Source organism: Mustela nigripes, chromosome 17 (genome assembly GCF_022355385.1).
Source record: "Mustela nigripes isolate SB6536 chromosome 17, MUSNIG.SB6536, whole genome shotgun sequence".
Lineage (NCBI taxonomy): Eukaryota > Metazoa > Chordata > Mammalia > Carnivora > Mustelidae > Mustela > Mustela nigripes.
The window spans coordinates 6144295-6165875 of record NC_081573.1 but is presented as its reverse complement, the minus strand read 5'-3'; the positions used below and the strand labels follow the sequence as shown (position 1 = coordinate 6165875).

Here is a 21581-nt window from a genome sequence, read left to right as displayed (position 1 = left end):
GTCGTGTGATCCAGCCCTGCGTCCGGCTCCCCGTGCAGTGGGGAGTCTGTTTGAAGATTCTCTGTCCCTCCCCCAACTCACGCTCTCTCTTTCTCTGTCTCTCTAAAATGAATAAATGAATATTAAATGAGTGCATGAATGAATGAATGAATGGGAATAGGGAAAAGGTCATAAATTTCCGGGCTGGAGGTAGAGGAAACTGCCATGTCTCAAGCTTGCTCCCACACACACTTGTAACCAGGATGGAGTCAAAGTCAGGCTCTGACCTTTATTTCCTACAGTCACAGCTCACTCTGACCCTCCAGTTCTTGCCCCGATGCTTAGTACCCAGGGCTCCCAGGGAGGGTGAGGAAGGAGGAGCTACAAAGATAGGGACATGAGGTACAAGGAGAGCCTGGAAGACAGACAGGGGCAGGGATTAGAGGTGCGGGAGCAGAAACAGGAGGTGGGGTGCAGGGGAGGACAGCTGGGGAGGTTAGGGCAGAGCTGGGGAGAGGCGAACCCAGGACAGAGATACTCTTAACAGGAAGCTGGGAGAACTGGAAATTGGGAGACAGGAAGGGAAAGGCGGGATGGGAACCCAAAGGGGCCAGGAGACAGAGCTGAGGTCTCAGGTGGTGAGGCGTGGACAGACACAGACGGGGACACAGTGCTGGGCAGATGCAGACAGCCATGGGGCAAGAGAGACATGGAGAGTCATGAGGAAATCTCGAGACAGGGAGGTCAAGCCCCGGGGCCAGGGGGGGTGGCGCCCTAATCTTTGCTGGTGGTGGAGCCGCGGTGGGTGCTGGAAGTGTGGCGGGGGCTGGAGACTTGGCCTCTGCTGGACCCGAGGCCTCCACTCAATTCCGACCCCATGCTTCTGCTCTCCACGCCCACGTGGCTCTCGTGGACACCGCTGGACACCCCGTACCCGGTGGACCCCAGGTAGTTACTAGAGCTGGAGGTCCTGAAGGTCACATGGCCCCCTGTGGAGGCCCGGCTGGAGAGCGGAACCCCCATGGCGCTGGTGGAACCAAAGGTCACGTGGCCTACACTTGAGCTGGGTTCACCAAAGGTGACCCGGCCGACATTGGAGCCGGTGGCACGGCCCCCACTGGACGCCAGGACGCCACTAGTCCTCTGGCTCAGGATAGAGCTGGGCATGATGCTGGGGCTCTTGGCGATCCCCACGGGTGAGCCCGAGGAGACCCGCTGGGTGCCCGAGAGGCTGGGTACGCTGGGTGCGCTCTCGACCTTCCGCACGGTGTCCGCCAGCTCCTTCAGCTGCTGCTCTCGCGCCAGCTCCCGCGCTTCCAGCTGCGGGGGAGGCGAGTCAGCGTCCCCGGAAGGAGGCTGAGGTCCGGCCCCAAGCCCGGCAGGCCCCCATCCTCACCAGCTTTGTCACTTGGTTCCGCAGCTCTTCCTTGCTCATCGGGGCGTCCTCTTTGGCCTCAAAGCCTGGGGTGTCCTCCCTAAAGTGGGGGGAAGGCGGGAAGGGAGGACACTCGAAGCCACAAAAGGCTGAGAGCTCCTCATTGCTATGGACGGAGACCATTAGCCACGCTCTGGCCAGCACAGCGGCCTTTGGCCTTTCTGGTCTACCTGGGGCCAGCTCAGTCCTCTGGAGCCCCAACTCCTTCAGGTGCCTCCAGAGCACCCTCACTCACCCTCTGGTACCCAAGAGCCACCTCCCCAAACCCTCCACCTCATTCTTTGTCCCCTCGGCCCCCATGGAACCGAATTCCGCTGCCCTCCTTCCTGCCCCGTGCCTCACTGGTTGTCAGGGAGCTGGGGCACGGCCATCCTCTTCGGGAGGTCCTCAGGGCTCTGGCCCAGAACCAGGAGGGCGGTGCTAACCAAGCTGGGGGTGCTGTAGTTCTAGAAGGTGGATAAACCCGTGGTCAGCTCATCCCCAAGGCCCCAGCTTCCAAGATTTGGGCTCCCTGCCCACCCCACCCCCGCCCCCCGGGACCTCCCGCCTCTCCACCTGAAAATCTAGGTAGGCCTGCACGGACAGGAGCTCAACCAGCCGCTTCTCGATGAGGCCCAGGAAGAGGCCAATGTCCCGGTCTCGCATGTGGGTCTTAACCCCCAGGAGGTCTTCGATGACGGTGTTGTCACACTTGGCCCTGGTGAAGAGCTGCTGGAGGTCTGAGGTTGTGGGGGGAGGGGACAGGCTGTCACAGACCTGCTAGCCCCTGGGGCCTGGCCACGGGGCTCAGAACCACAGAAGGCAGAAATCGCGGGAGGTCAGTGGAAAAGCTGACAAAAGCACTGCCAGCTCTCTAGGCCGCCTTCTTCTTTTTGTTTCTTATTTCACTTTGTTCAGTTAGTCTCAAAGGCCTCCTTCACACAGCTCCATCAGAAACACCCCACTTCCATCCTACCCAGCGACCCCAGAGAGGCACTCCTGTGGGTGCTCTACGGGAGAGGTCGGAGGCCAGCCACCCACCACCAAGGCTGCCTCCTTTGTTTTTTTCAATACTGGCCCCCACTTGCACCCGGCTGATTAGCTGTGGCCCTTGGCTGGCCCACCGGCCACTGCCATGACCCACCCTTGGCTCTACTTGTACCTAGTTGGCCCACTTGTACCTAGTCACTCTTTCAGGCGAACTGGCTATTGTTAATGACATTAGAAAGCACCCGTGACCTTGACACAGATCTGCAGCCCACGGCACTGCGTTCCCCCCACTTGTCCCCAGAGCTGCCTCCCCCTAAGCTCCCGACTCCTATGTAGTTTCCCCCTGGGGTCCCTCCCTGAACATCCCCCCCTCTACAATGCTCACGCTGGGCTCAAGGGCATCCCCAAACCCACTTCTTCTCCCAAGTACCCCTCCCAGGCCAGACCCTGTGCAACCCCCTCAATCACTGCCCATCTGTCTGATACCGCTGGGTCCCATCCCTCCTCTCCATTTTCCTCCTCTTCCAACACCCCTGTCCATGGCCTCTCCTGCTCACAGCCCTCCCATGGCTCCCCAGTGTCCCAGCCCAGCACCTCTTTAGAATCTGCCATCCTCCCCCTCCCACTCCCACCCTTGCTCCCCTTCTCCACACAAAGAGCCTACACTCCTGCACGTATCTCCAGGCCTTGCCCCCACCTGCTGGGACCACCCCCGAACCGAACTTTTCAGTGAAATCCTCATCCTTCAGAATCAGCCTTGGGCGTCTGGGTGGCTCAGTGGGTTAAGCCTCTGCCTTCCACTCAGGTCATGATCCCAGGGTCCTGGGATCGAGTCCCGCTTTGGGCTCTTTGCTCAGCAGGGAGCCTACTTCCCCCTCTCTCTCAGCCTGCCTCTCTGCCTACTTATGATGTCTCAGTCTCTCTCTCTCTGTGTCAAATAAATAAATAAATAATCTTAAAAAAAAAAAAAATCAGCCTCAAGCATCACCGCTTCCAGGAAGCCCACAGCCACCCTGGCAGAGCCCACTTCAGCCAGCAGCAGGTGATGCGACAGCTCAGGGCGCCCACATTCAGGAGGCTCCCACCTTGGGCTTGGGGCTCTGCTCTCTTGTTTAACAAAGGGCCCTACCTTTTCACTCTGTCCAGGGGCCCAGCCAATCCCGGCAACCTTGAGGCTCCCACGCTGCTGTCCTAGGCCCTGGGATGGTAGTGAGTGCCCAGCTGCCCTGCTGGTGTCCCTCCCAGCCCTGCCCTTGGGGGCCCTTCTCACTATGCACCTGGCTCCCTGCAGCCCTTACAGTCATGGTCAGGACAGAGAAAAAGAGGCTCTTCCGGTAGGAGAGCCCCTACTGTGACCACAGGCTGACCTCCACCCCCACCTTCTCAACTTCCCAGCGGGGAACCCACCCACTTCTCCCGACCACCCCCCAAGCTGTCATCTGCCATCTCATTGCCAGGGGGGTTCGGCCGTGGAAACCACACACAAGCTTCCCAAATGATGGAGCTGGCTGCAAACCCAGGGCAGCCGGACTCTGGAAGGACGGCAGGATGGACGGCAGGAAGGATCTGGGATGGACAGACAAGCCAGCACACAGAGACGCTGTGGAACACCTCCCCCGAGGCTGGCTGCGGGCTGGGCCCTCTGGGGAGGCTCATCGCATCCTCCCAGAGGAAAAAGCTGGGCCGGGCGCTCACCGGCCTTGAGCTTCTCCAGCCGCCCCCGCATGTCCTGGAAGTTGGCCTCCACGCCGAGGGCCTCCGCGTGCACCTCGTCCACGCGCTGCTCCAAGTCCTTCCTCTCCTGCTCTTGCTGCGCGCGCACGAAATCCTCGCTGGCGCGCGTGCTCGCCAAGGCCTTCTGCATCTGCGGGGCAGGGCAGGTGCCCATTGCCAGGGGGGCCCGCTCCCGGAGGAGCGGAGGAGATGGGGGAGGAGGAGCGGAGGGTGGAGGGGACCTTCACTCACCTCGTTGATCTCCTCCTGCAGATGCTCCAGCTGCGAGTTCTGCTCGTTGATGAAGGTGAACTCGGCGAAGTTGCGCTCCTCCACTGGAGAGGCGGGTCGGGAGGGACGCACAGGACAGGGAGAGAGAGATGTTGAGAAAGACGACACAGACACTAGCACGCAGAGACAAAGAGAGACGGAGGTCCAGGAAACCAGAGGGGACACAGAGGAAACCGGAGCAAGTGAGAGTAAGAGAAATAGACGGCGGCAAAATCAAGAAAGACCGAGAAACACTAAGAGGCGCAGAGACACAGAGGAAGAGAGGAGAGGGAGAGAAAACAGCAGAGGTAGGGAGAGAGCCCAGGACCCGGGAGAAGACAGCAACAAGCGCCCGGAGGGAGAAACACAGAGGCTGAGGGAAGATGTGGAGAGAGACCGGGAGGCCCGGAATGGTGAGGGAGGGAGGGAGGGGGGAGACAGACGCACCCAGAAACAAACGGACCTAAAGACGGAGGGGACTGAGAGATGCAGGCCAGAGGGAGACGCACACAGAAGGAAGGGCTCAGAAGGCCCGAGACGGGGAGGGAGAGAGACTGGGGAGAGGGCTAGAGGGGTAGAGGCGGGGCGGGCGGAGAGGGGCGAGGAGGGCGCGCCTGACGCCCCGAGTCTCCAGCGCAGGTGCCGGAGTCCCCAGGGCCCAAGCGGAGGCCCTCGGTGACGGTGACGGAGCTCAGCCCCTGCGCCTAATCGATGGGGGCGGGCGGGGGAGCGCGGGGGTCCTGCACCGGGGCCCCCTCCCTCCGCCCCGCCGGCGCGGCCCGCACTCACTCTCCAGGTACTTCTCCACCAGCAGGTCCGGGTCGCTCTCCCCCGTCAGCTGGGACAGTTTGTTCATGGCGTCCTCGCAGCGCATCACCAGCTTCTCCTGGGAGGTCTTCCGGAGGCCCTCGGCCACCTCCCGGGCTGGAGGGAGGGAGGGGCGCTGAGACCCGCACCCGCGGCGGCCAGAGGCGGGCAGCGGGGTCTGGGGGGTTGCTGAGCTAAGGCCGCGCGCGCCCCGCCCGCTCCGCCCAGTGGAGATCCCGAGCCCTTGGGGCGCGCGGCCGGGGCCTCACCGCGCTTGTCGCGCTTCTCCACGACCGCGGGGTCCGGCAGCCGATCGCTGTTCTTGAGCTTGAGGAAGCGGTGCAGCTGCTCCAGGTGCGCGATCTGCCGCTGCAGGGTCTGCACCTCCGCGTCTTTCTGGGCCACCTCCTTCTCCGCCCTCTCCCGCAGCAGGTCCATCTTGCTCTTGGCCTCCTCTCTGCCGGTGGGGGTGGGGGGTGGGGGGGTGAGCCCGGGGTCAGCCTGGGATCAGTCCCAGGGCGCGGGCAGAATCAGGTTGCAGTTTCCCCGAGGTCACAAAAGGCAGAAAACTTTCTGGGTTCCCAGAGGGGTATCAGGTTGCAGGCGGGAAGAGGTGGAATCGGGGGTCTGGGGGGTGTGCTGGGCCATGGAAGGGACTGATGGGACACTGCTGCAGTGCACTGCGGGCCAACGGTGGGCCCGGGAACAGGAGGCTGGACAGCGAGGAGGGCACCATCAGAGGTCATACTCGGCTGGGAGCGGGGTGGACCTAGGGCAGAAGGTATGGTGCTGGAGTTTGGGGGTCATGTGGTTGGAAATATAAGGAGCCTGGACTATTCGGGGCCTCATGTTGGGCAGGTGGATGACATCACCAGCGCGGTTGGGGTATGGGGACACTCTAGAAGCTTCAGTCACTGAGCCCCTTCTGACCTGCCCATGGGAAAATGTGGCCTTTAAGCTTTTGAACACAGGGCGGCTCCCTGCAAATCCCGAGGGTCCCAAACCTACTTCCCAGGACACAGGATCACAGTCAGAGGGTCATTTTGTTGGGAGCACAGCCGGCCAGTGTCCTCATGTCCCTGCCCATGGACCATTCTAGTTCCCACCCTCACACCCTTGCCTCCATCCAGAGCTCCAGCTTCTTGTTCCGGTCAAATTCCTTTATAAGACCTCCGCACATCAGCCCGTTCTCCTCGATGGGATGCCTCCCCTGGTGGCCACCAGCCTTGTTTCCAATGACCCCTCCAGGTGCTGGTGGCCGTCCTTCAGGGATTAGGACTCACAGTTCTTTCTGTGCCCTGGGCTCCATGCCAAACCGAGGGGCAGGGAAGAGGGGCCCCGACTTCCTGAGAGCCAGGCCGTGCGGTCATTACCGTCATGTCACAGTGGAAGAAATAGGCTCAGAGAGGGGATGCGACCTGCTCTGGTCATCCAACAAGGAGGCCCAGGAGACGATGCCTAGCCCTGCCTTCTGGCTGAGACCACCCTGTGCTGGTACCCAGCAGCGCCCCCCACCCCTGCCCCATCGGCTGGAAGAGCAGTGGTCGAGGCTCTCACCACACAGACAGGCCACCATGGGTGGCACTTGGCAGAAGAGAGGCGCCAGCCCACTCAGATTCTCTCTCTCTGAAGCCGAGTTGGGAAGAGCTAAGAACGGAAGAGCAGGGAGCTGCTACTAGAAGGACGTGCGGAGAGAAGCCAGAGAAGGTCACATTCTGAAGGTCAAGTTCGGATGAAGCCAAAGCCGAGCGTGAGCAGAAGCCACCAGATGGAGTCGGGGCTCTGACAGGGTCGCGGTGGACCAAAGACAAAAAACTGCAGCATCAGCCACAAGAAGGAAGGAAGGAAGGACTGATCCAGGCTACAACATGGGTGACCTCTGAACGCGTTATGTTCAGTGAAGGAAGCCGGACACCAAGTTATATGCTGCACAGTCCCGCTGCCCCGAGATGCCTGGAACCAGGAAGTTGGTAGGCACAGGAAGGAAACCAATGGTTTCCAGGGAACTGGGGAAGACAGAGCGACTGCCTATTGGGTACCAGCTTCCTTTTGGGGTGATGAGAGCGTTTTGGACCCAGATAGAAGCGAGTGTCCTAGAGGCCACTGAACTGTACATTTTAACATGGTGAATTTTGTTATGTGCATCTTAGCAAAAAAGGAAGGAAAGGAAGGGAGGGAGGGAGTGAAAGAGAAAGATAGGAAGGAGGGGGGGCGGGGAGGGACCCAAAGAAGTGGGTCCACACGGCCAACAAGTGTTGCCCGAGGACCTGGGATGTCAGTGGAGGGGGGAAAGGGGCACCTTATAAAAAAATAACAGGTTGTGACAGTCTGTTCCTGGAGTTCTGACCCCTCCCGCCAAAGCCTTAGGGCAAGGTTCATAGTGCATGAGCTCCCTGGAGGCCTGGGGGCACTGGGGGCGGGGTGGGGGGGTGCCCTACCTGACGGTGTAGGCAGCCGCTGAGGAGACCATTAGGGAGCTGACCATGTGTCGCAGAAGCTCGATTTCCTGCGAGAGAACAAAACCAATGTCCTTGCTACAGCCTCCTCCCTGTAGGACTCTCCCTTCAGCCCCGAAGCTCTTCTGCCATCCAGGTGTGTGGACCTTCCCCATTAACAGCCGCCAGGTGGGGGCGGGGATCCTAAGAGGTACCAAGTACATGGGCAGGGAAACTGACAGCTGGGATGCTGGCTCGGAGGGCTTCTCCCAGCAAAACCCTAAGAGCACCACCTAACTTTGTGGTCCGCTTCAGAAATGTGCTTGAATTTCGCAGTGGTGACCACATGAACCTGATTTCTAGTTCCAAAGAAATGTCTTTGCAGTATTATGGGTAAAAAATGTTCTTTTCAGGAGAAAGAAGGGAGGAAATTATATATATATTTGAACACACATGTGATGTATGTGTGTATAGATAGATATCCAATATACGTATATGCAAATAAAACATGTACACGCACAGTCGTTCACGTACACACATATATGAACATACGAGCACACACACACACACACACAAAGAGGGATCGAAGTGGAAGAGATGGAAAAGAAATGGTGTTTCTCTGGAATATCTTTTGGAATAGTTTTGTCTTGGGAAATCCTCTTAAAGTCTCATGTATTCAGGGGCACCTGGGGGGCTCAGTTGTTTTGCATCTGCCTTCTGCTCAGGTCATGATCCCAAGGTCCTGGGATTGAGTCCTCCATAAGGCTCCTTGCTCAGGAGGGAGCCTGCTTCTCCCTCTCCCTCTGCCTGCCACTCCCCCTGCTTGTGCTTGTTCTCTCTCAAATAAATAAATAAATCTTTAAAAAAAGAAAAAAAAAAAAAACCAGGGGCACATCAAAAGCACATAGAAGCCAACTTGAAGGGCCCTACTGGCTTCCACTGACTTGTCTCCCTGATCTGGGACGAGTTGAACATCACCACGCATGATGACTTCCATGCAGTAAAGGAAGAACCCACAGATGCTTACCGATAACACACAAATACCCAGAGGAGGACGAGAAGCTCTTCCTTATGTATGCTCTCTTACACACATAGGAGAAACAAGAGAGGTGGGGGAAAAAAGACCCCCATTCGGCATGACAGTGATAATCATTGGGCAAGAATCATTATCAGAGTCCCCAGCAATGGAGTGGAAATGTGTCGGGGAGCAAGATATCTTCGTGGTCTCTGAGAATCTCCACTTACTCCTCACCAAGGGAAAACTCACTGGAGAACCACGGCTGACCCAGGGATCAACGTGGACCTCAATCACAGGGATAAATGGCCATCTCGTGCCTCCTACTTAATGAGCCCCCAGGACACAACATCGCCTCTGTGCTATTCCTCCCAAAACACACCACACGAATCTCATCGTGAAGATTGGACAGACCCGTCGAGGGACTTTGTATGACACAACGGGCTTCCAAAATGTCAAAGCCGTGACCACAAAGCAGGGCCGAGGGATGGTTCCAGAACAGAGCCTTGGACAGCCAAATGCAGTGTGGGACCCTGGCTGGGAGCCTGGAGCAGGAAAATCAAATTAGCTGTAAGGGACGTCATCGGGACCATTGGAGAACTTTAAACAGGGACTACGTAGAATTGTAATAACATCGAAGTTCCTGACTTGGATAAGTGCCCTGTGTTTCTGCAAGAAAACGGTCTTATTCTTAGGACCAAAACATGCTGAAGTTTTTAGGGGCATAGTGTCTGCAGTGTGCTCTCCATAGTTCAGCAATGGTGATAACAAATCCTTTTTGGTAAAAAATAATAATGAGAGAGAGAGAGAATATGGCAAATGATCAGTCTTGGTGAAGGCTGGAGTTCTCTGTACTATCCTTCCAGGGAAGCGAAGGTGGAAGAAAAAGGGAAGGGACACCAACAGTTACGGAGATGCCCACAGAATGTAAACGGTCTTGCTTGCTCATTGACTGTCCTGGCCGATGATATTCAAAATGACATCTCTGGCTTCTGCAAGTCTGAAGGAGGCTGCTTTTTTTTTTTTTTTTTTTTTTGTTAGAGGCTTCCCAGAACCTTCTCGAGGTCTCCATTCCCCCTGGACCACATCAAACCTAGGACTCCGACCGATTCTGCACTTGAGGCCACCGTGCTGGAGTTGGCAAGGTGAACCTTGCAACCTCTCCTCTCCCCCGGCTGGGCTGAGGGGTCCCGGGTTTTAGGGCCACTGACCTTCTGCAGCTTGCGGTCCACGTTCAGATAGCGGTTACGCTCAATGCGCAGGAGGTCCAGCTCCTCCCGCAGCACCGCGTTGCGCACCAGCTGGTTGTCAAAGCGACACGTGACCTGGTGGGGAGTCGGGGTGTACAGAAGTCTGAGGCCTGGTCTACCTCCCTCTTCCATGCTCTGACAAGTGTCAGAGGCAGAGCCTGTTCCCACTTTGGAGACACTGAAAGCGCTGCCCAGCCACCCTAAGGATCTCGGCACCACTCTCCTTTCCTTGGGAACCCTCCATCCACCCAGGACCGGGTCTCCTGATCCTTCTCTGGGAGCCCCGTGTTTCAGGCCCACCTCCCTCCTGGAATCTGGTCCATCATTCCTGGAACTTGAATTCCATGGAACTCGCTCCTGCTCAGTTAACCCCCAACACCCAGAGATCAGGTCTGGAAAGAGCCAAGAGGCTGACTCTCACCCTGTCTAACTGGTCTTCTAGAATCTTGATCCTTTGCCGGATCTTGACTTTCTGATCCAGGATGACCCCCGGGGCCCTGACTTCCTTACCTAGGACAAAGATCCGGATCTCCCACTCCTGGATCTGGAGGAAAGAGGAGGATGCCTACTTGTTGGCTGAATGTGGAGAGACTGAGGAGCCAAGAAAGGGTGAGGGGCTGAGTGTAGCTGTCCCCTCCCATCCTTGTGGCCCCAGGCATCTGTCCTACCCTTCTGCTAATGATGCCCAACCTTCCCTGTGGTTCTGGCTTCCGGTCACAACAAGGCACCCAGCCAGCCTCAATCCCTTCCCGGTATATTGGGGGAAATGAGCTAGATGCGTGGGGCTCTGAGACTTCCACGATCATATTCCCCAGCACACGGGGGGTCCTGGGAGGAGGAGACCAGTAGACAAAGTGGAGACAAGAGACTGAGAGATGGTGAGAATGAGCACCGACGTCATTAGAATGCCTGGGTCTGGTTATGGGTGAAACCTCTCCGAAGCTGTCCTCGTTTCTATGTTCATCATTATGTATCTGGGGCCAGGCATCTCTCTAGTTAAACTGGAAGCTCCACGAGAGCAGACTTTGTTTTCCACAAAAACCTACAAAGTAGGTGCTCAATAAAACATGCAGATCAAATGAATACATGAACTGCTGAAGACTGTGTTTTCCACATGGGTGGCTCAGTTGGTTACGTGTCTGACTCTTGATCTCAGCTCAAGTCCTGATCTCAAGGTCATTAAGTTCAAGCTCCATATTGGGCTCTAGGCCCAACTTTAAAAAAAAAAAAAAAACTGGGCTTGCCAATTTGTGTGCTTTTAGGGGTTGGTTTATGTCCTGTCCACAGCCCACACTCCCACCACTGCAGATTCTTCTGTTTAAGTGTGAATCCCCAATACCCCAAAAGAGTGGGTCTTTGCAGAGATAATCCAGTTAAGATGATGTCCTTAGGGGGGACCCTGGTCCAATATGACCAGTGTCCTTACACAAAGGGGAGATTTGGACAGACATGCACACAGGGAGAATGCCACCCAGCCAACACTTCCAGCCTCCAGAACAGTGGGACAATATATTCCTGTCATTTCAGCCACCCAGAGTTTGTGGTACTTAGTAACAGCATCCCCTAGAAAACTAACACATGCCCCCCGCCACCCCACAGCATCACTGCCAACTCAAAGTCTGCACCACGAGAATGTTTAAGTCTGGAGGGAGACAACCAACATGGTCAGACACCACATGAGCTACGGCTCAAGGCAGTTCACAGGTTCAACACAAGGTAGTGCTATGTCCCTTTCGATGAGTCACATCTTTGTGAACAAGCATTTTTTAGCTGTTGCTGTGATAAAAAACCAAATACCCAAAAATGTGACCAGTGGGAGAAAGTGCCCAAGCGTACAAGTAATCTCTATTACTTTTTCCAGTTGCATGTGAAACTGAATTATCCGAGTAAAATTTTCAGTTACAAAAAGAAGAAAGAAATAAAAGAGAATACTGCCCAGAAATCAGCACGGAGTATGAGTGGTCAGTCCGATCTGACTCCAAGACCCAGAGGCACAAACATCCCACAGGCAAGTAATTATGGCTTTGGAGAATGAAATACAGGGGGTTTTTGTGTGTTTTTTTCTACTTATATATTCTCTTTTTTTCAAATGGTCTCTAGGTTGTTAGGATGAAAACACTGGTTTATTTAAAGTAGATCTGTTAGCAGAACAAGACTGGACCCCAGGACAGCTCTTGAAAGCTAGCTGATTGTTCCATTTTTAGGAATTACATGAGTTAAACTGTTGGCAGCTTGGAAGTAACCACTGTATTCATTTTCCTCTTTCTGCAAAACAAATTATCCCAAGCTTGGTGGCTGAAAACAACACCCATCTATGATCTCGAAGTTTCCATGGGTCAGGGGTCCCGCACAGTTCAGCTGGATCCTCTCCACAGAGGGCTGTGGTCTCATCTGGGACGCACTGCGCGGTCCCCTGCCAGGTGGCTCTCTCCGTGGGATGGCCTCTTGCACCTTCAAGGCTGGCCAGAGAACACCTGTCTTTGATCTACGCAGGGCCAGTCTAATAGAGCACACCCAATGAAGAGAATGTCGTTCCCTCCCTTCAGTCCCCTCCCCAGTGTACTGTATTTTGTTGGCCAGAAGCAAGTCACAGGTTCTACCCCCACTGAAAGGGCGGGTAGTACACAGTGGGTGTGGGAGGTCACCTTGGGATATATTCACTACAGCCAAGAGGAGAATACAGGTTTCCCCATTCTTTGAAACTACAGCATTCCTATGAGACCCTTCATAAGCCAAACTGGCAGAAAGTGAAGAAGGAATTACCATTAGTTTTAATGGAAACAATGTATAGCATTCCCCTGGCCCCAAAATAACCCCTCTTAGGCTTTTCTGATACCTTAGGACAACACTTGCTGACAGATGCAGAAAATAAACTGGGATAAAACACAGATGCTCAGAGACGGTGCAAAAACTAGCAGCTGGAGGCTGACACGCTGAGTGTGGTCCCCAGGAAGGAGCTTGGGGCGGGGGGTGGGGGGGTGGCACACTCACTGCCTTCCTTCTGGAAGCTCCAGGCAATTTCTAGAAGCTGGATTCCTTGATTTATGCATTCCTTAGCTTGTGGCCACTCCAACCTCGGCTTCTCTTCCTCACATCTACCCTCTCCATCTTCTCTTATTCTGACATTCCTACCTCGCCCCTAAGGACACTTGCGATGACATGGGGTCCACCTGGACAATCCAGGGTAACCCCTGGATCTCAAAATCCTTATTCACATCTGCAGAGTCTCTTTTGCCATGTAAAGTAACATACTCACGGGTTCCTGAGATTATAGTGTGGACATCTTGTGTGGGGGTGGGGACCATTATTCAGTCTACCATATTTCCTCCAGCGGAATTCTTTTTTTTTTTTAAACTTTATAGTTTATCACCCATATATGCACTCCTAAGCAAAAGTTTATTTTCGCCTGATTTTATATTTTATGTCAGTGAGATTATGCTTCCTGTATGTTTTATGCCTTGCTTCCTTCCTCATGGCTGTGTGTGATTCATTCATTTTTCATCACTGTATACTATTTCATGATAAAATGCACCACAATTTATTTATTCATTCAAATCCTGTCGGACATTTGGGTTACTTCCGGTTTGGAGTAGCAAGAGTGAGTAATGTTTCTTTCAACATTCCTTCACGTGAATCCTGGTTCTGTGGCACGTGCTCAGAAGTGTACTTGCGGGGCAGGAGGGAGCTTTAACAACAGATCTAAACCTGTTTTCTCTTAGAAGGTGACTTTGGCTTACTTTCTTCTGAAACGGTTTCCATGGAAACACACTGGGTTAAGGTAAATATGGAATTCCAGCTCTGTTCCCAGGCAACAGTGTTTATTATAAAAATGACCCCTGATTGGTCAACTACTTTGGACTAGAAGGACTGCAAGCTGGGCTCATAGATCTCAAGGGCCAATATGACCAGCACGAAACAGAAACCTGGTTTCTCTTCGGGTTCCTCTTTTTTAAAGTAGGCTCCATGCCCAACAAGGGGCTTGAACTCATGACCCTGAAATCAAGAGCTGAGATCAACATCCAGATGCTCAACTGACTGAGACACCCAGGCGCCCCTGCAGGGTATTTCCTGAGTGTGCTCCTTGTGGGGGCTTCGACTTAGACCCTATCCTCATGGCAGCAGTGCCTAGATGTTCAAGGAAGGTGTGCTTGATGCTCTCATGCCAAGATGCTGCTGTTTCCTGTCCTCCATCACCCTACAAAGTGAACCTGGTACCAAGTTCTGTAGCCAGAGCATCCTGTGAGCGTGAATGTCAGGTGGAACCCAAAACTGCTTCTGGTGACCATGCTGAGTGGGGGCGGCCCCGAATCACAGTGTAGGTCTATCAGTAAATGTAATTGATAATGGGGGGGATCTTTTCAAAATACATGTGACAATTTATATACCCCTGACAACAGTTCATTAGGTGTTCCCACTTGCTGCTTCTCTCCCCAACACTTGGTATTTTGGGACACTCATTTTTGCAAATTTGGTGAGTGTTCAATGGAATCTCACTGTGATTTTCATTTGCCTCTCTCTGATTACTATTGAGTGGTGAGTAATTCCTACATTTATTGGACAAATGAATTTCTTATTTTGTGATGTGTCAGCTCAAATCCTCTATTTTTAAAAACTCAGCTGACTCAGGCATGTGGATGGCTCAGTCAGTTAAGTGTTTGTCTTTAGCTCAGGTCATGATCCCAGGGTCTGGGGTCAAGTCCCGCATGAGGCTCACTGCTTCGAAGGGAATCTGCTTCTCTCTCTGCCCCTCCCCCACTCGTTTCTCTCTCTCCTTCTAATAAATAAGATCTTTTAAAAAATACAAGCAAAATAAATACAATTGAGCTGACTCTTCAATAATTTGTAGGAGTTCCTTGCATGTTCTTGCTACTAGTCCTTTGTCAGCTATACATGTTGCAAGTAACTTTCCATTCCATGACTTTGCACACTATGTTTCTTTTAACAAGTTATTAACCTCCATAGGAAGCAACAATCTGTTCCTTTAGAAGTAGAGATTTCTATAACTTATTTAAGAAATCCTTCCCCACCTCCACACATTCAGATCTCTGATCCATCTGGAATTAATTTGGGGGTACGAGGCGAGGGAAGGGTCTGGTTTCATCTTACAATATGAATATCTAATTTTCACAGCACCCTTATCCTCCTTTTCCATTTCTTGAAGTCATATGTTAAGTGTCCACATGTGCTTTGGTCTCTTTCAGGACTCTCTTCTGTCCCATTGATCCATGTGATTAACCCTGCATCAATTGTAAGAATTTTATAATAAATCTTGATAAATGATACAGCAAATCCTTTCACATTGTTCTTCTTTTAAGTCAGTCTAAGTCATCTTTTCCATTGTACTTCCATATAAACCTTAGAATCTGCTTGTCAGTTCCATCCATTTAAAAAAAAAAAAACTTTCAGGGACACCTGGGTGGCTCAGTGGGTTAAAGCCTCTACCCTCGACTCAGGTCATGATCTCAGGGTCCTGGGATCAAGGCCCACATCGGGCTCTCTGCTCAGCGGGGAGCCTACATCCTCCCCCAACGGCCTGCCTCTCTGCCTGCTTGTGGTCTCTCTCTGTCAAATAAATAAACAAAATCCTTAAAAAAGAAAAAAAAAACTTTTATTACTTTGGTTTCGATTACATTGAATTTATACATCAATTTGGAGATCTGACTTTTTATGACACTAACTCTTCAAGTCCTTGTGTAGGTCTCTACACTTATTAAGCTCCTCTTTACCAGCCCTCAATAAAATATTACAACTTACTCCATAGAGGTCTTGCACACTTGTTAAATTTCTTCACAGGTACTTCTTCTGGTTATTATAAATGCATATTTTCTTTTATTTTGTTAACAGTTATTGCTAATACAGAGCAATATTAACTTTGCATATTAATTCTGTACCTGGCCACATTGTTATAAGACCTTATTAATTACAATAAGTTGTTGTTAGATTCTTCTGGCTCTCCCATGTACACAAATACATCATCTACAAACAATGACAATTTCATTTCTTCCTCTCCAATGCTTACATTGTTTTTTCCCTTTTCCTGGCTGTACTGCACCAGACAGGACCTCCAGCACAATGTTACATACAAGTGGTGCTAGCTGACATTTTTATATTGTTACTGATCTCAAAGATAATCTTTGTCATGTTTTGTTATCAAACACAATATTTTCTGTAGATGTTTTATAGTTGCCCTTCACCAAATTCAGGAAATGTCCTTTTATTCCTAGCTTCCTTTTTTTTTTTTAAGATTTTATTTATTTATTTATTTATTTATTTGACAGAGAGAGACAGAGCACAAGCAAGCACAAATGGGGAGAGGCAGGCAGAGGGAGAGGGAGAAGCAGGCTCTCCGCAGATCAGGGAGCCCCATGCGGGGTTCCATCTCAGGACTCCAAGATCATGACCCAAGCTGAAGGCAGACCCTCAACTGAATGAGCCACCCAGGCACCCCTTATTCCTGGTTTCCTAAGATTTTTTAGCATGAATGTACGCTGAATGTTATTAAACACTTTTTTATTTCTACATAGACCAGTGCTATAAACAGGTGTAAGTCCAAGGACCGTCCGTCATCAGTCTCTGATGTGATGGGCTCAGAAAATGAGAGCAAGCATTGAAGTAAGCATCAGAAATGGCACAAGCCTTCTAAAAGCAGCAGTCAGTAATAGATTGGAAATTTTAAACATTGGTCCATTAACACACATAGTTTGTGAAAATCTAAGTTGTCTACTTTTTTTTTTTTTTTTTTTTTGCCAGAAAATGTCTGTTCTCTCTCATTCAGAGATAATATTTCCATTGGGTACCTGTTTTTCTATTTCCTTAAAGATTTTATTTATTTATTTGAGAGCAAGAGAGAGCACAAACAGCGGGAGGGTCAGAGGGAGAATCAGACTCCCCGCTGAGCAGGAAGGCTGACCTGGGACTCGATCCTAGGATCCTGAGATCATGACCTGAGCTGAAGGCAGATGCTTAACCTATAGAGCCACCCAGGTGCCCCTGGGTATAAAATTCTGACTCTGATGAGTTTCCGTGAAAGACTGAGGAAAACCAATCCCAGCAGCCAACCCCCACAAAGCCACTGCACATCACGAAACAGCCAGAAGTTTGGCATGTGTGAATCAGAATTCAGCTTCCAAAAGGAATCTTGGGGAGCTTGTGAGAGCAGAGCAAACAAACTGATTGAAAGTCAAATGGAAGAAAACTCCGTGGTAGGGGCACCTGGGTGCACAGTTGGTTAAGCGACCGACTCTTGGTTTCAGTTCAGGTCGTGATCTCATGTCAGCCCCACGTCAGGCTCCCCACTCGGCATGGAGTCTGCTTGAGTTTCTCTCTCCTTCTCCCTCTGCTTCCCCCACTCACTCACTCACTCTAAAAAATCAATCAATCAATCAATCTTTAAAAAAAAAAACAACTATATGGTAGACAGAATGATGCCTTCCTACAGGGCCAATATGTCCACATATTGGGCCCAGGATAAACACAAAGGTCCTTACGGGTGGAAGGAGGGGGCAGGAGAGTCTGAATCAGAGAAGGAAGAGGTGGGAGTCACGCACATGAGAAGGACAGCTGCCTGCAGCGGGCCTTGCAGACAAGGCAAGGAGCTGCAAACCAAGCCATGCAAGAAACTTCTAGAAGCCGGAGAAGTCAGAAAACACATTCTCCTCCTAAGACTTCAGAAGAGGTACAGCCCTGCTTACACCGGACTTTGGTCCAGGGAAGCCCGTTTTGGACTCCTGTCCTCCGCCGCTGGAAGATTTTATTTATTTATTTGAGAGAGAGAAAGAGCATGTGCTTGAGCAGGGGGTTGGGAGAGAGAGAGGGAAAGGATTTCAAGCAGACTCCATGCTGAGTGCAGACCCTGACCCACGGCTTACTCTCCTCGATCCCAAGACCCTGAGATCACGACCTGAGCAGTAATCAAGAGTCAGGCGCTTAAGTGACTGTGGCCCCCAGGCGCCCCTAGTTTGTATTATATTTTAAGCCACCAAGTGTGTAGTAATTTGTTACAACAAAAATAGGAAATGATACAGACCACCAATGTAAGTAACCTTCAAAGTCTTGTTTGTAACCCAACATGCGCAAGAAATCCTTTGGTCTAGGCAAGTGACTCTTTTAACCAAGACTAGAATAGAAAATCGCAGAATGCATCCCACCTAGGAAACATCGGTATTACCTGGTGAAACTTCTCTTTGAGATCTATGTGTGTGTTTATATCCACATGTGTGTGAGCTGCCTCTCCAGAGGTCATGGTCATAAAAACCTGAAGGGACACTGACCTACAGAAGTTGCATTGTTGCCAAGGTCAAGACCTGGAAGCAGGTGGGACTGAAAACCTATTGTAGACTCCGTTGTATTACCAGCATCCTCCTTTTGCCCATGAAGAAAGTAGGGCCCAGAGAAGTAAAGTCTTGCCCTCCGTCACACAGCTCTGACAGGACAGGGCCGGGATTCTAATGCAGGCTTTGCTGACTCCAGGGGTGAACCTTTCCCCTTTAACCACACCAGCCCCCTGTTTGGGATGTGGGGGACTATGCTAAGCAGGAAGCACCCAGATTCCCACTACAGGCTGAATGTAACCCTCCTCCGTGGCTGCTTTCCATGAGCCCATTTCTCAGGCGAGGAATTTAAGGCTCAAAGCAGTTCCTTCCCGGCCCCTATGTGGGATCCCCGACGTCTGGTCTCAGAACCCACCTGCTTGTCCAGGGTTCTGGTCTGCTCCTGGAGTTCCTTGACCTCGGCCTGCACTTGGACCCGGCACTTGAGCAGCTGGCCCATGTTCTCCAGCCTCTCACTGTCCCGCAGCCGCTTGACCTGGCTCTGGGCCACGCTGATCTGCACCTGAAGTTTATCCCGCAACCCTTCCAGGCGCTGGATCTCCTCACTGCCCAGGCAGGGAGGGCGGAGCAAGCCAGCAAGGGGCGGAGCTCAGAATCACTGAAGGCTAGAGGCAGGGCTGGCCCTTCCCCCCTCTTGGAGCCAGGAGTGGGAGCCCCAACCCCCCTCCCAGTAGAGCCCCCTCCCTAGCTCCAGGACCAGGCAGTGGGCTCACAGCTGCTTGTTGATGCGCTGGTGGACTTCCTTGCTGTAGGCCTGCCTCTCCCCCTCCATCACTTTGCATTGCCGCTGTAGTCTGCTCAGCTCCCAGTCTGCTGAGGGCAGGACCAGCCAGGGGGCTCAGGAGGCATCCAGGAGGCCCCAGCCCCTTCCTCTCCAGGACCTAGAAAATTCTGGCTCCCTCAGGGTCTCCACAAACTGCAGCAGAAGTGCACACCCAGGCCCGGCCAGCCCTCTGGCACTGCACCTCGGCTCCCATCCCCCTTCCCACTCCAGTACCCCAAGCTGACTTCAGGATTCTTCCCATCACTCCTGCCCCAGGTTTGGCACACATTCCCTTCCCCACTAGAGGGCGCTCCTGGTGGACTTCTTGGTCTTTGGGAACTTGCCACATAGGATCTGGAACTTGGGAAAGTTGAAGATAGGTGCCAAGAATTGGGGACAGCATTTTAGCTCCCTCCGTCCCCTCCAGCCCCCATCACCTGGCAGTCCTCCTGCCCATCCTCCTGCTTCCTCACTTTCAGCCTGGGCCCTAGGCTCAGGCTTTCTCCTGTCCCACCTGGACCATTGCCCCAACCTCCGCACCAACCTCCAGGCCTCCCTTCACATCCCCAACGGGTCTTTCTACACCCAGAACTGACACCGACCCTCCCCTGCTCACAGGGCTCCCTAGGAGCTCCAGGGCCTCCAGGATAATTTCCTAATTCCTCAGCCTGGGTTCGAGACCCCATATGATCTGACCCTACCCACCTCTTGAGTCTGGTCCAGCAGCTTCCCACCTCCCATGGCCCAGGGGCTCTCAACCAGCCATTCTGTCCCGCACAGAGAGTTTGCAATGTCTGGAGACATTTTTGATTGTCACGATGTGGGGACGGGGCAGGGGAAGGTGCTTGTGGCAAGTGATGGCTAGAGGTCAAGGACGATGTTAAGCATCCCACAATTCCCCAGGACAGTCCCATGACTAAGAATGATCTGATCCCAAGTGCCACCAGTGTGGAGGCTGAGAAACCCTGTTCTAGCACATGCTGTTGTGTCTGCTGAAACAGTCTTCCCTGCCTGCTCCCATTGGGAATTCCTGGGAAGAGTTCCAAGCCCCACTCCAACTTCTCCTGCAGGAAGTCTTCCCAGACTGTGCCACTGCCCAGGTCGGCCTAGCCCCTCTGCCTGCTCCACCTCCATTCCCACGGCTAGAAGGTCTCCCCGTCCTTCGTGTGCTGCAGTACAGTACCTGGAACTTGGGGAACGGAGGAAAGAAGGCCGGGGGGGGGGGCGAGGAGCAAGACTGTATGAATTACCCATTCCTTCCAGGAAGGCCTCACTTCCATCCTCCGAGCGGATGCTCCCTAAAGTTTGTCCCAAAGGCATCTTGGCCAAGCGGGTGGGGCTCCTGCAGGGGTGACACAGGACCCCTTCAGACATCCAGAAGGAAGGTGGGGGACCAAGCGCAAGGGACTAGGAATTGGAAGGTGACCCCAGAACCAGCTGCGATCTTTGAGTCTCGGTGCCTCCAATGTGTTGGAGGGGGTCACCTCTCAGGCCTCTCTCCACGCCCCTCCCGACCTCCCACCTCTCCCATTTTTTGACTTGTGTTTCAACTCTAAGTCTGGCGCGGGGGACAGGCCGCCTAGGCTCGCGGTATCTCTGAGGCGTGGCTGTTTGTGGAAGGAGACACGGACAGGGGAAAACCTCCGCTGGCTGAGAGGAGCGAGGCCCAGTCCCTACCTGCTGGAGTGCCTGCCCTGTCCTTGGTGCTCCGAGTTCACTGTTGTGGCCTGGTTACTGGGGAGATAAAGGGCCAATGAGGCCTGAGGGTGGGACCAAGGACTCGAGGAGAAGCGGTGGGATGGGAGACTGGGGAGGGGGGAACCTCTGGGGAGGAGGAGCCATGGAAGAGGAGGCTGGGGAGGAGGGACCGCTGGGAGGAGGAGCCGTGGGAGGGGAGGCTGGGGAAGAGGGGCCAGGACAGCTAGAAGACCTGAGAAGACTGGGGGGTGCGGGTACAGATGAACTGGAGGGGGCGCAAAGCCCTGCGAGGGGCGGAAAGCCCTGCGAGGGGCGGAAAGCCCTGCGAGGGGCGGGGCTGGGAGAACTTGCGGGAGCGGAGCTGTGAGCCTTGCGAGGGGCGGAGGAGGGCAGGTCCTGTGAGGGGAGGGACCGGGCGTGCCCTGAGGGGCGGGGCTGGCCGGGCCACGAGGGGCGGGGCTTCAGCTCCCGAGGGCCGGGAGACCTGTAAGGGGCCGGGCTCGGGTGGGAGGAGCACTGTACCTGCGGAAGGCGGGGCTGAGGGGGACTAGAGAAGGACCCCGGAACAGTATCCGTAAAGGGCGGGGCTGGGACCCAGAATGGGAGGTGACTATGGGGTGAGACTATGGGGGGTGCTGCCGAGGGGAGGGGGCACCGGTACCTGCACACGCCGCAGCTTCACAGACCTACGAGGGGCGTGGTTAGAAGGACACCTGAGGGGCCTGGTGGGGAGATGCTGGAAGGTCTGGAAGGAGCTAACGGGGATCGGTGGGCGGGGGGGGCTCTGTGAGGGGCGGGCTGTGTGTTTTCGGGAGGGAGAGAAAGGAGCTGAAAGACCCTATGGAGCCAGGGTTGGGAGAGAAACGTCTGGAAGGCTTTGGAGCTGGCCGAGGTCCTTCGGGACGAGGCCTGAGAGA

At 53.5% G+C, this 21581-nt stretch overlaps 1 protein-coding gene across 2 annotated transcripts; it reads right to left on the bottom strand.

Annotated features, from left to right (window-relative positions):
- Positions 1-284: 284 nt before the first annotated feature.
- ODAD1 (outer dynein arm docking complex subunit 1) lies at positions 285-20933 on the bottom strand. 2 transcript variants are annotated; one of them, XM_059383994.1, is made up of 16 exons: positions 20897-20933; positions 20644-20700; positions 20217-20308; positions 18917-19016; positions 18559-18748; positions 10295-10417; positions 9835-9948; positions 7612-7679; positions 5443-5630; positions 5156-5290; positions 4349-4431; positions 4079-4247; positions 1970-2133; positions 1757-1860; positions 1376-1454; positions 285-1299 (listed from the first exon to the last, which is right to left on the bottom strand). In XM_059383994.1, the coding sequence occupies exons 3-16, from the start codon at positions 20284-20286 to the stop codon at positions 754-756; spliced, it is 2133 nt and encodes a 710-aa protein (XP_059239977.1). In that variant the 5' UTR covers positions 20287-20308; positions 20644-20700; positions 20897-20933; the 3' UTR covers positions 285-753. The 2 variants fall into 2 exon arrangements, with proteins under 2 accessions (XP_059239977.1, XP_059239976.1); XM_059383993.1 differs by lacking the exon at positions 20897-20933 and having other exon boundaries at positions 18917-19013; positions 20644-20716.
- Between the last annotated feature and the right edge of the window lie 648 nt (positions 20934-21581).

What these genes read in the sequence shown, in the direction of transcription:
- ODAD1 (XM_059383994.1), bottom strand. Translation starts at nt 20,286, where the DNA reads ATGCCTTTGGGACAAACTTTAGGGAGCATCCGCTCGGAGGATGGAAGT. An exon ending in TGGACCGCAAGCTGCAGAAG is followed by an intron (nt 7,680 to 9,834) that starts GTCAGTGGCCCT and finishes GTTCTCTCGCAG; the next exon opens with GAAATCGAGCTTCTGCGACA. An exon ending in GCTGGAGAAGCTCAAGGCCG is followed by an intron (nt 2,134 to 4,078) that starts GTGAGCGCCCGG and finishes CCACAACCTCAG; the next exon opens with ACCTCCAGCAGCTCTTCACC.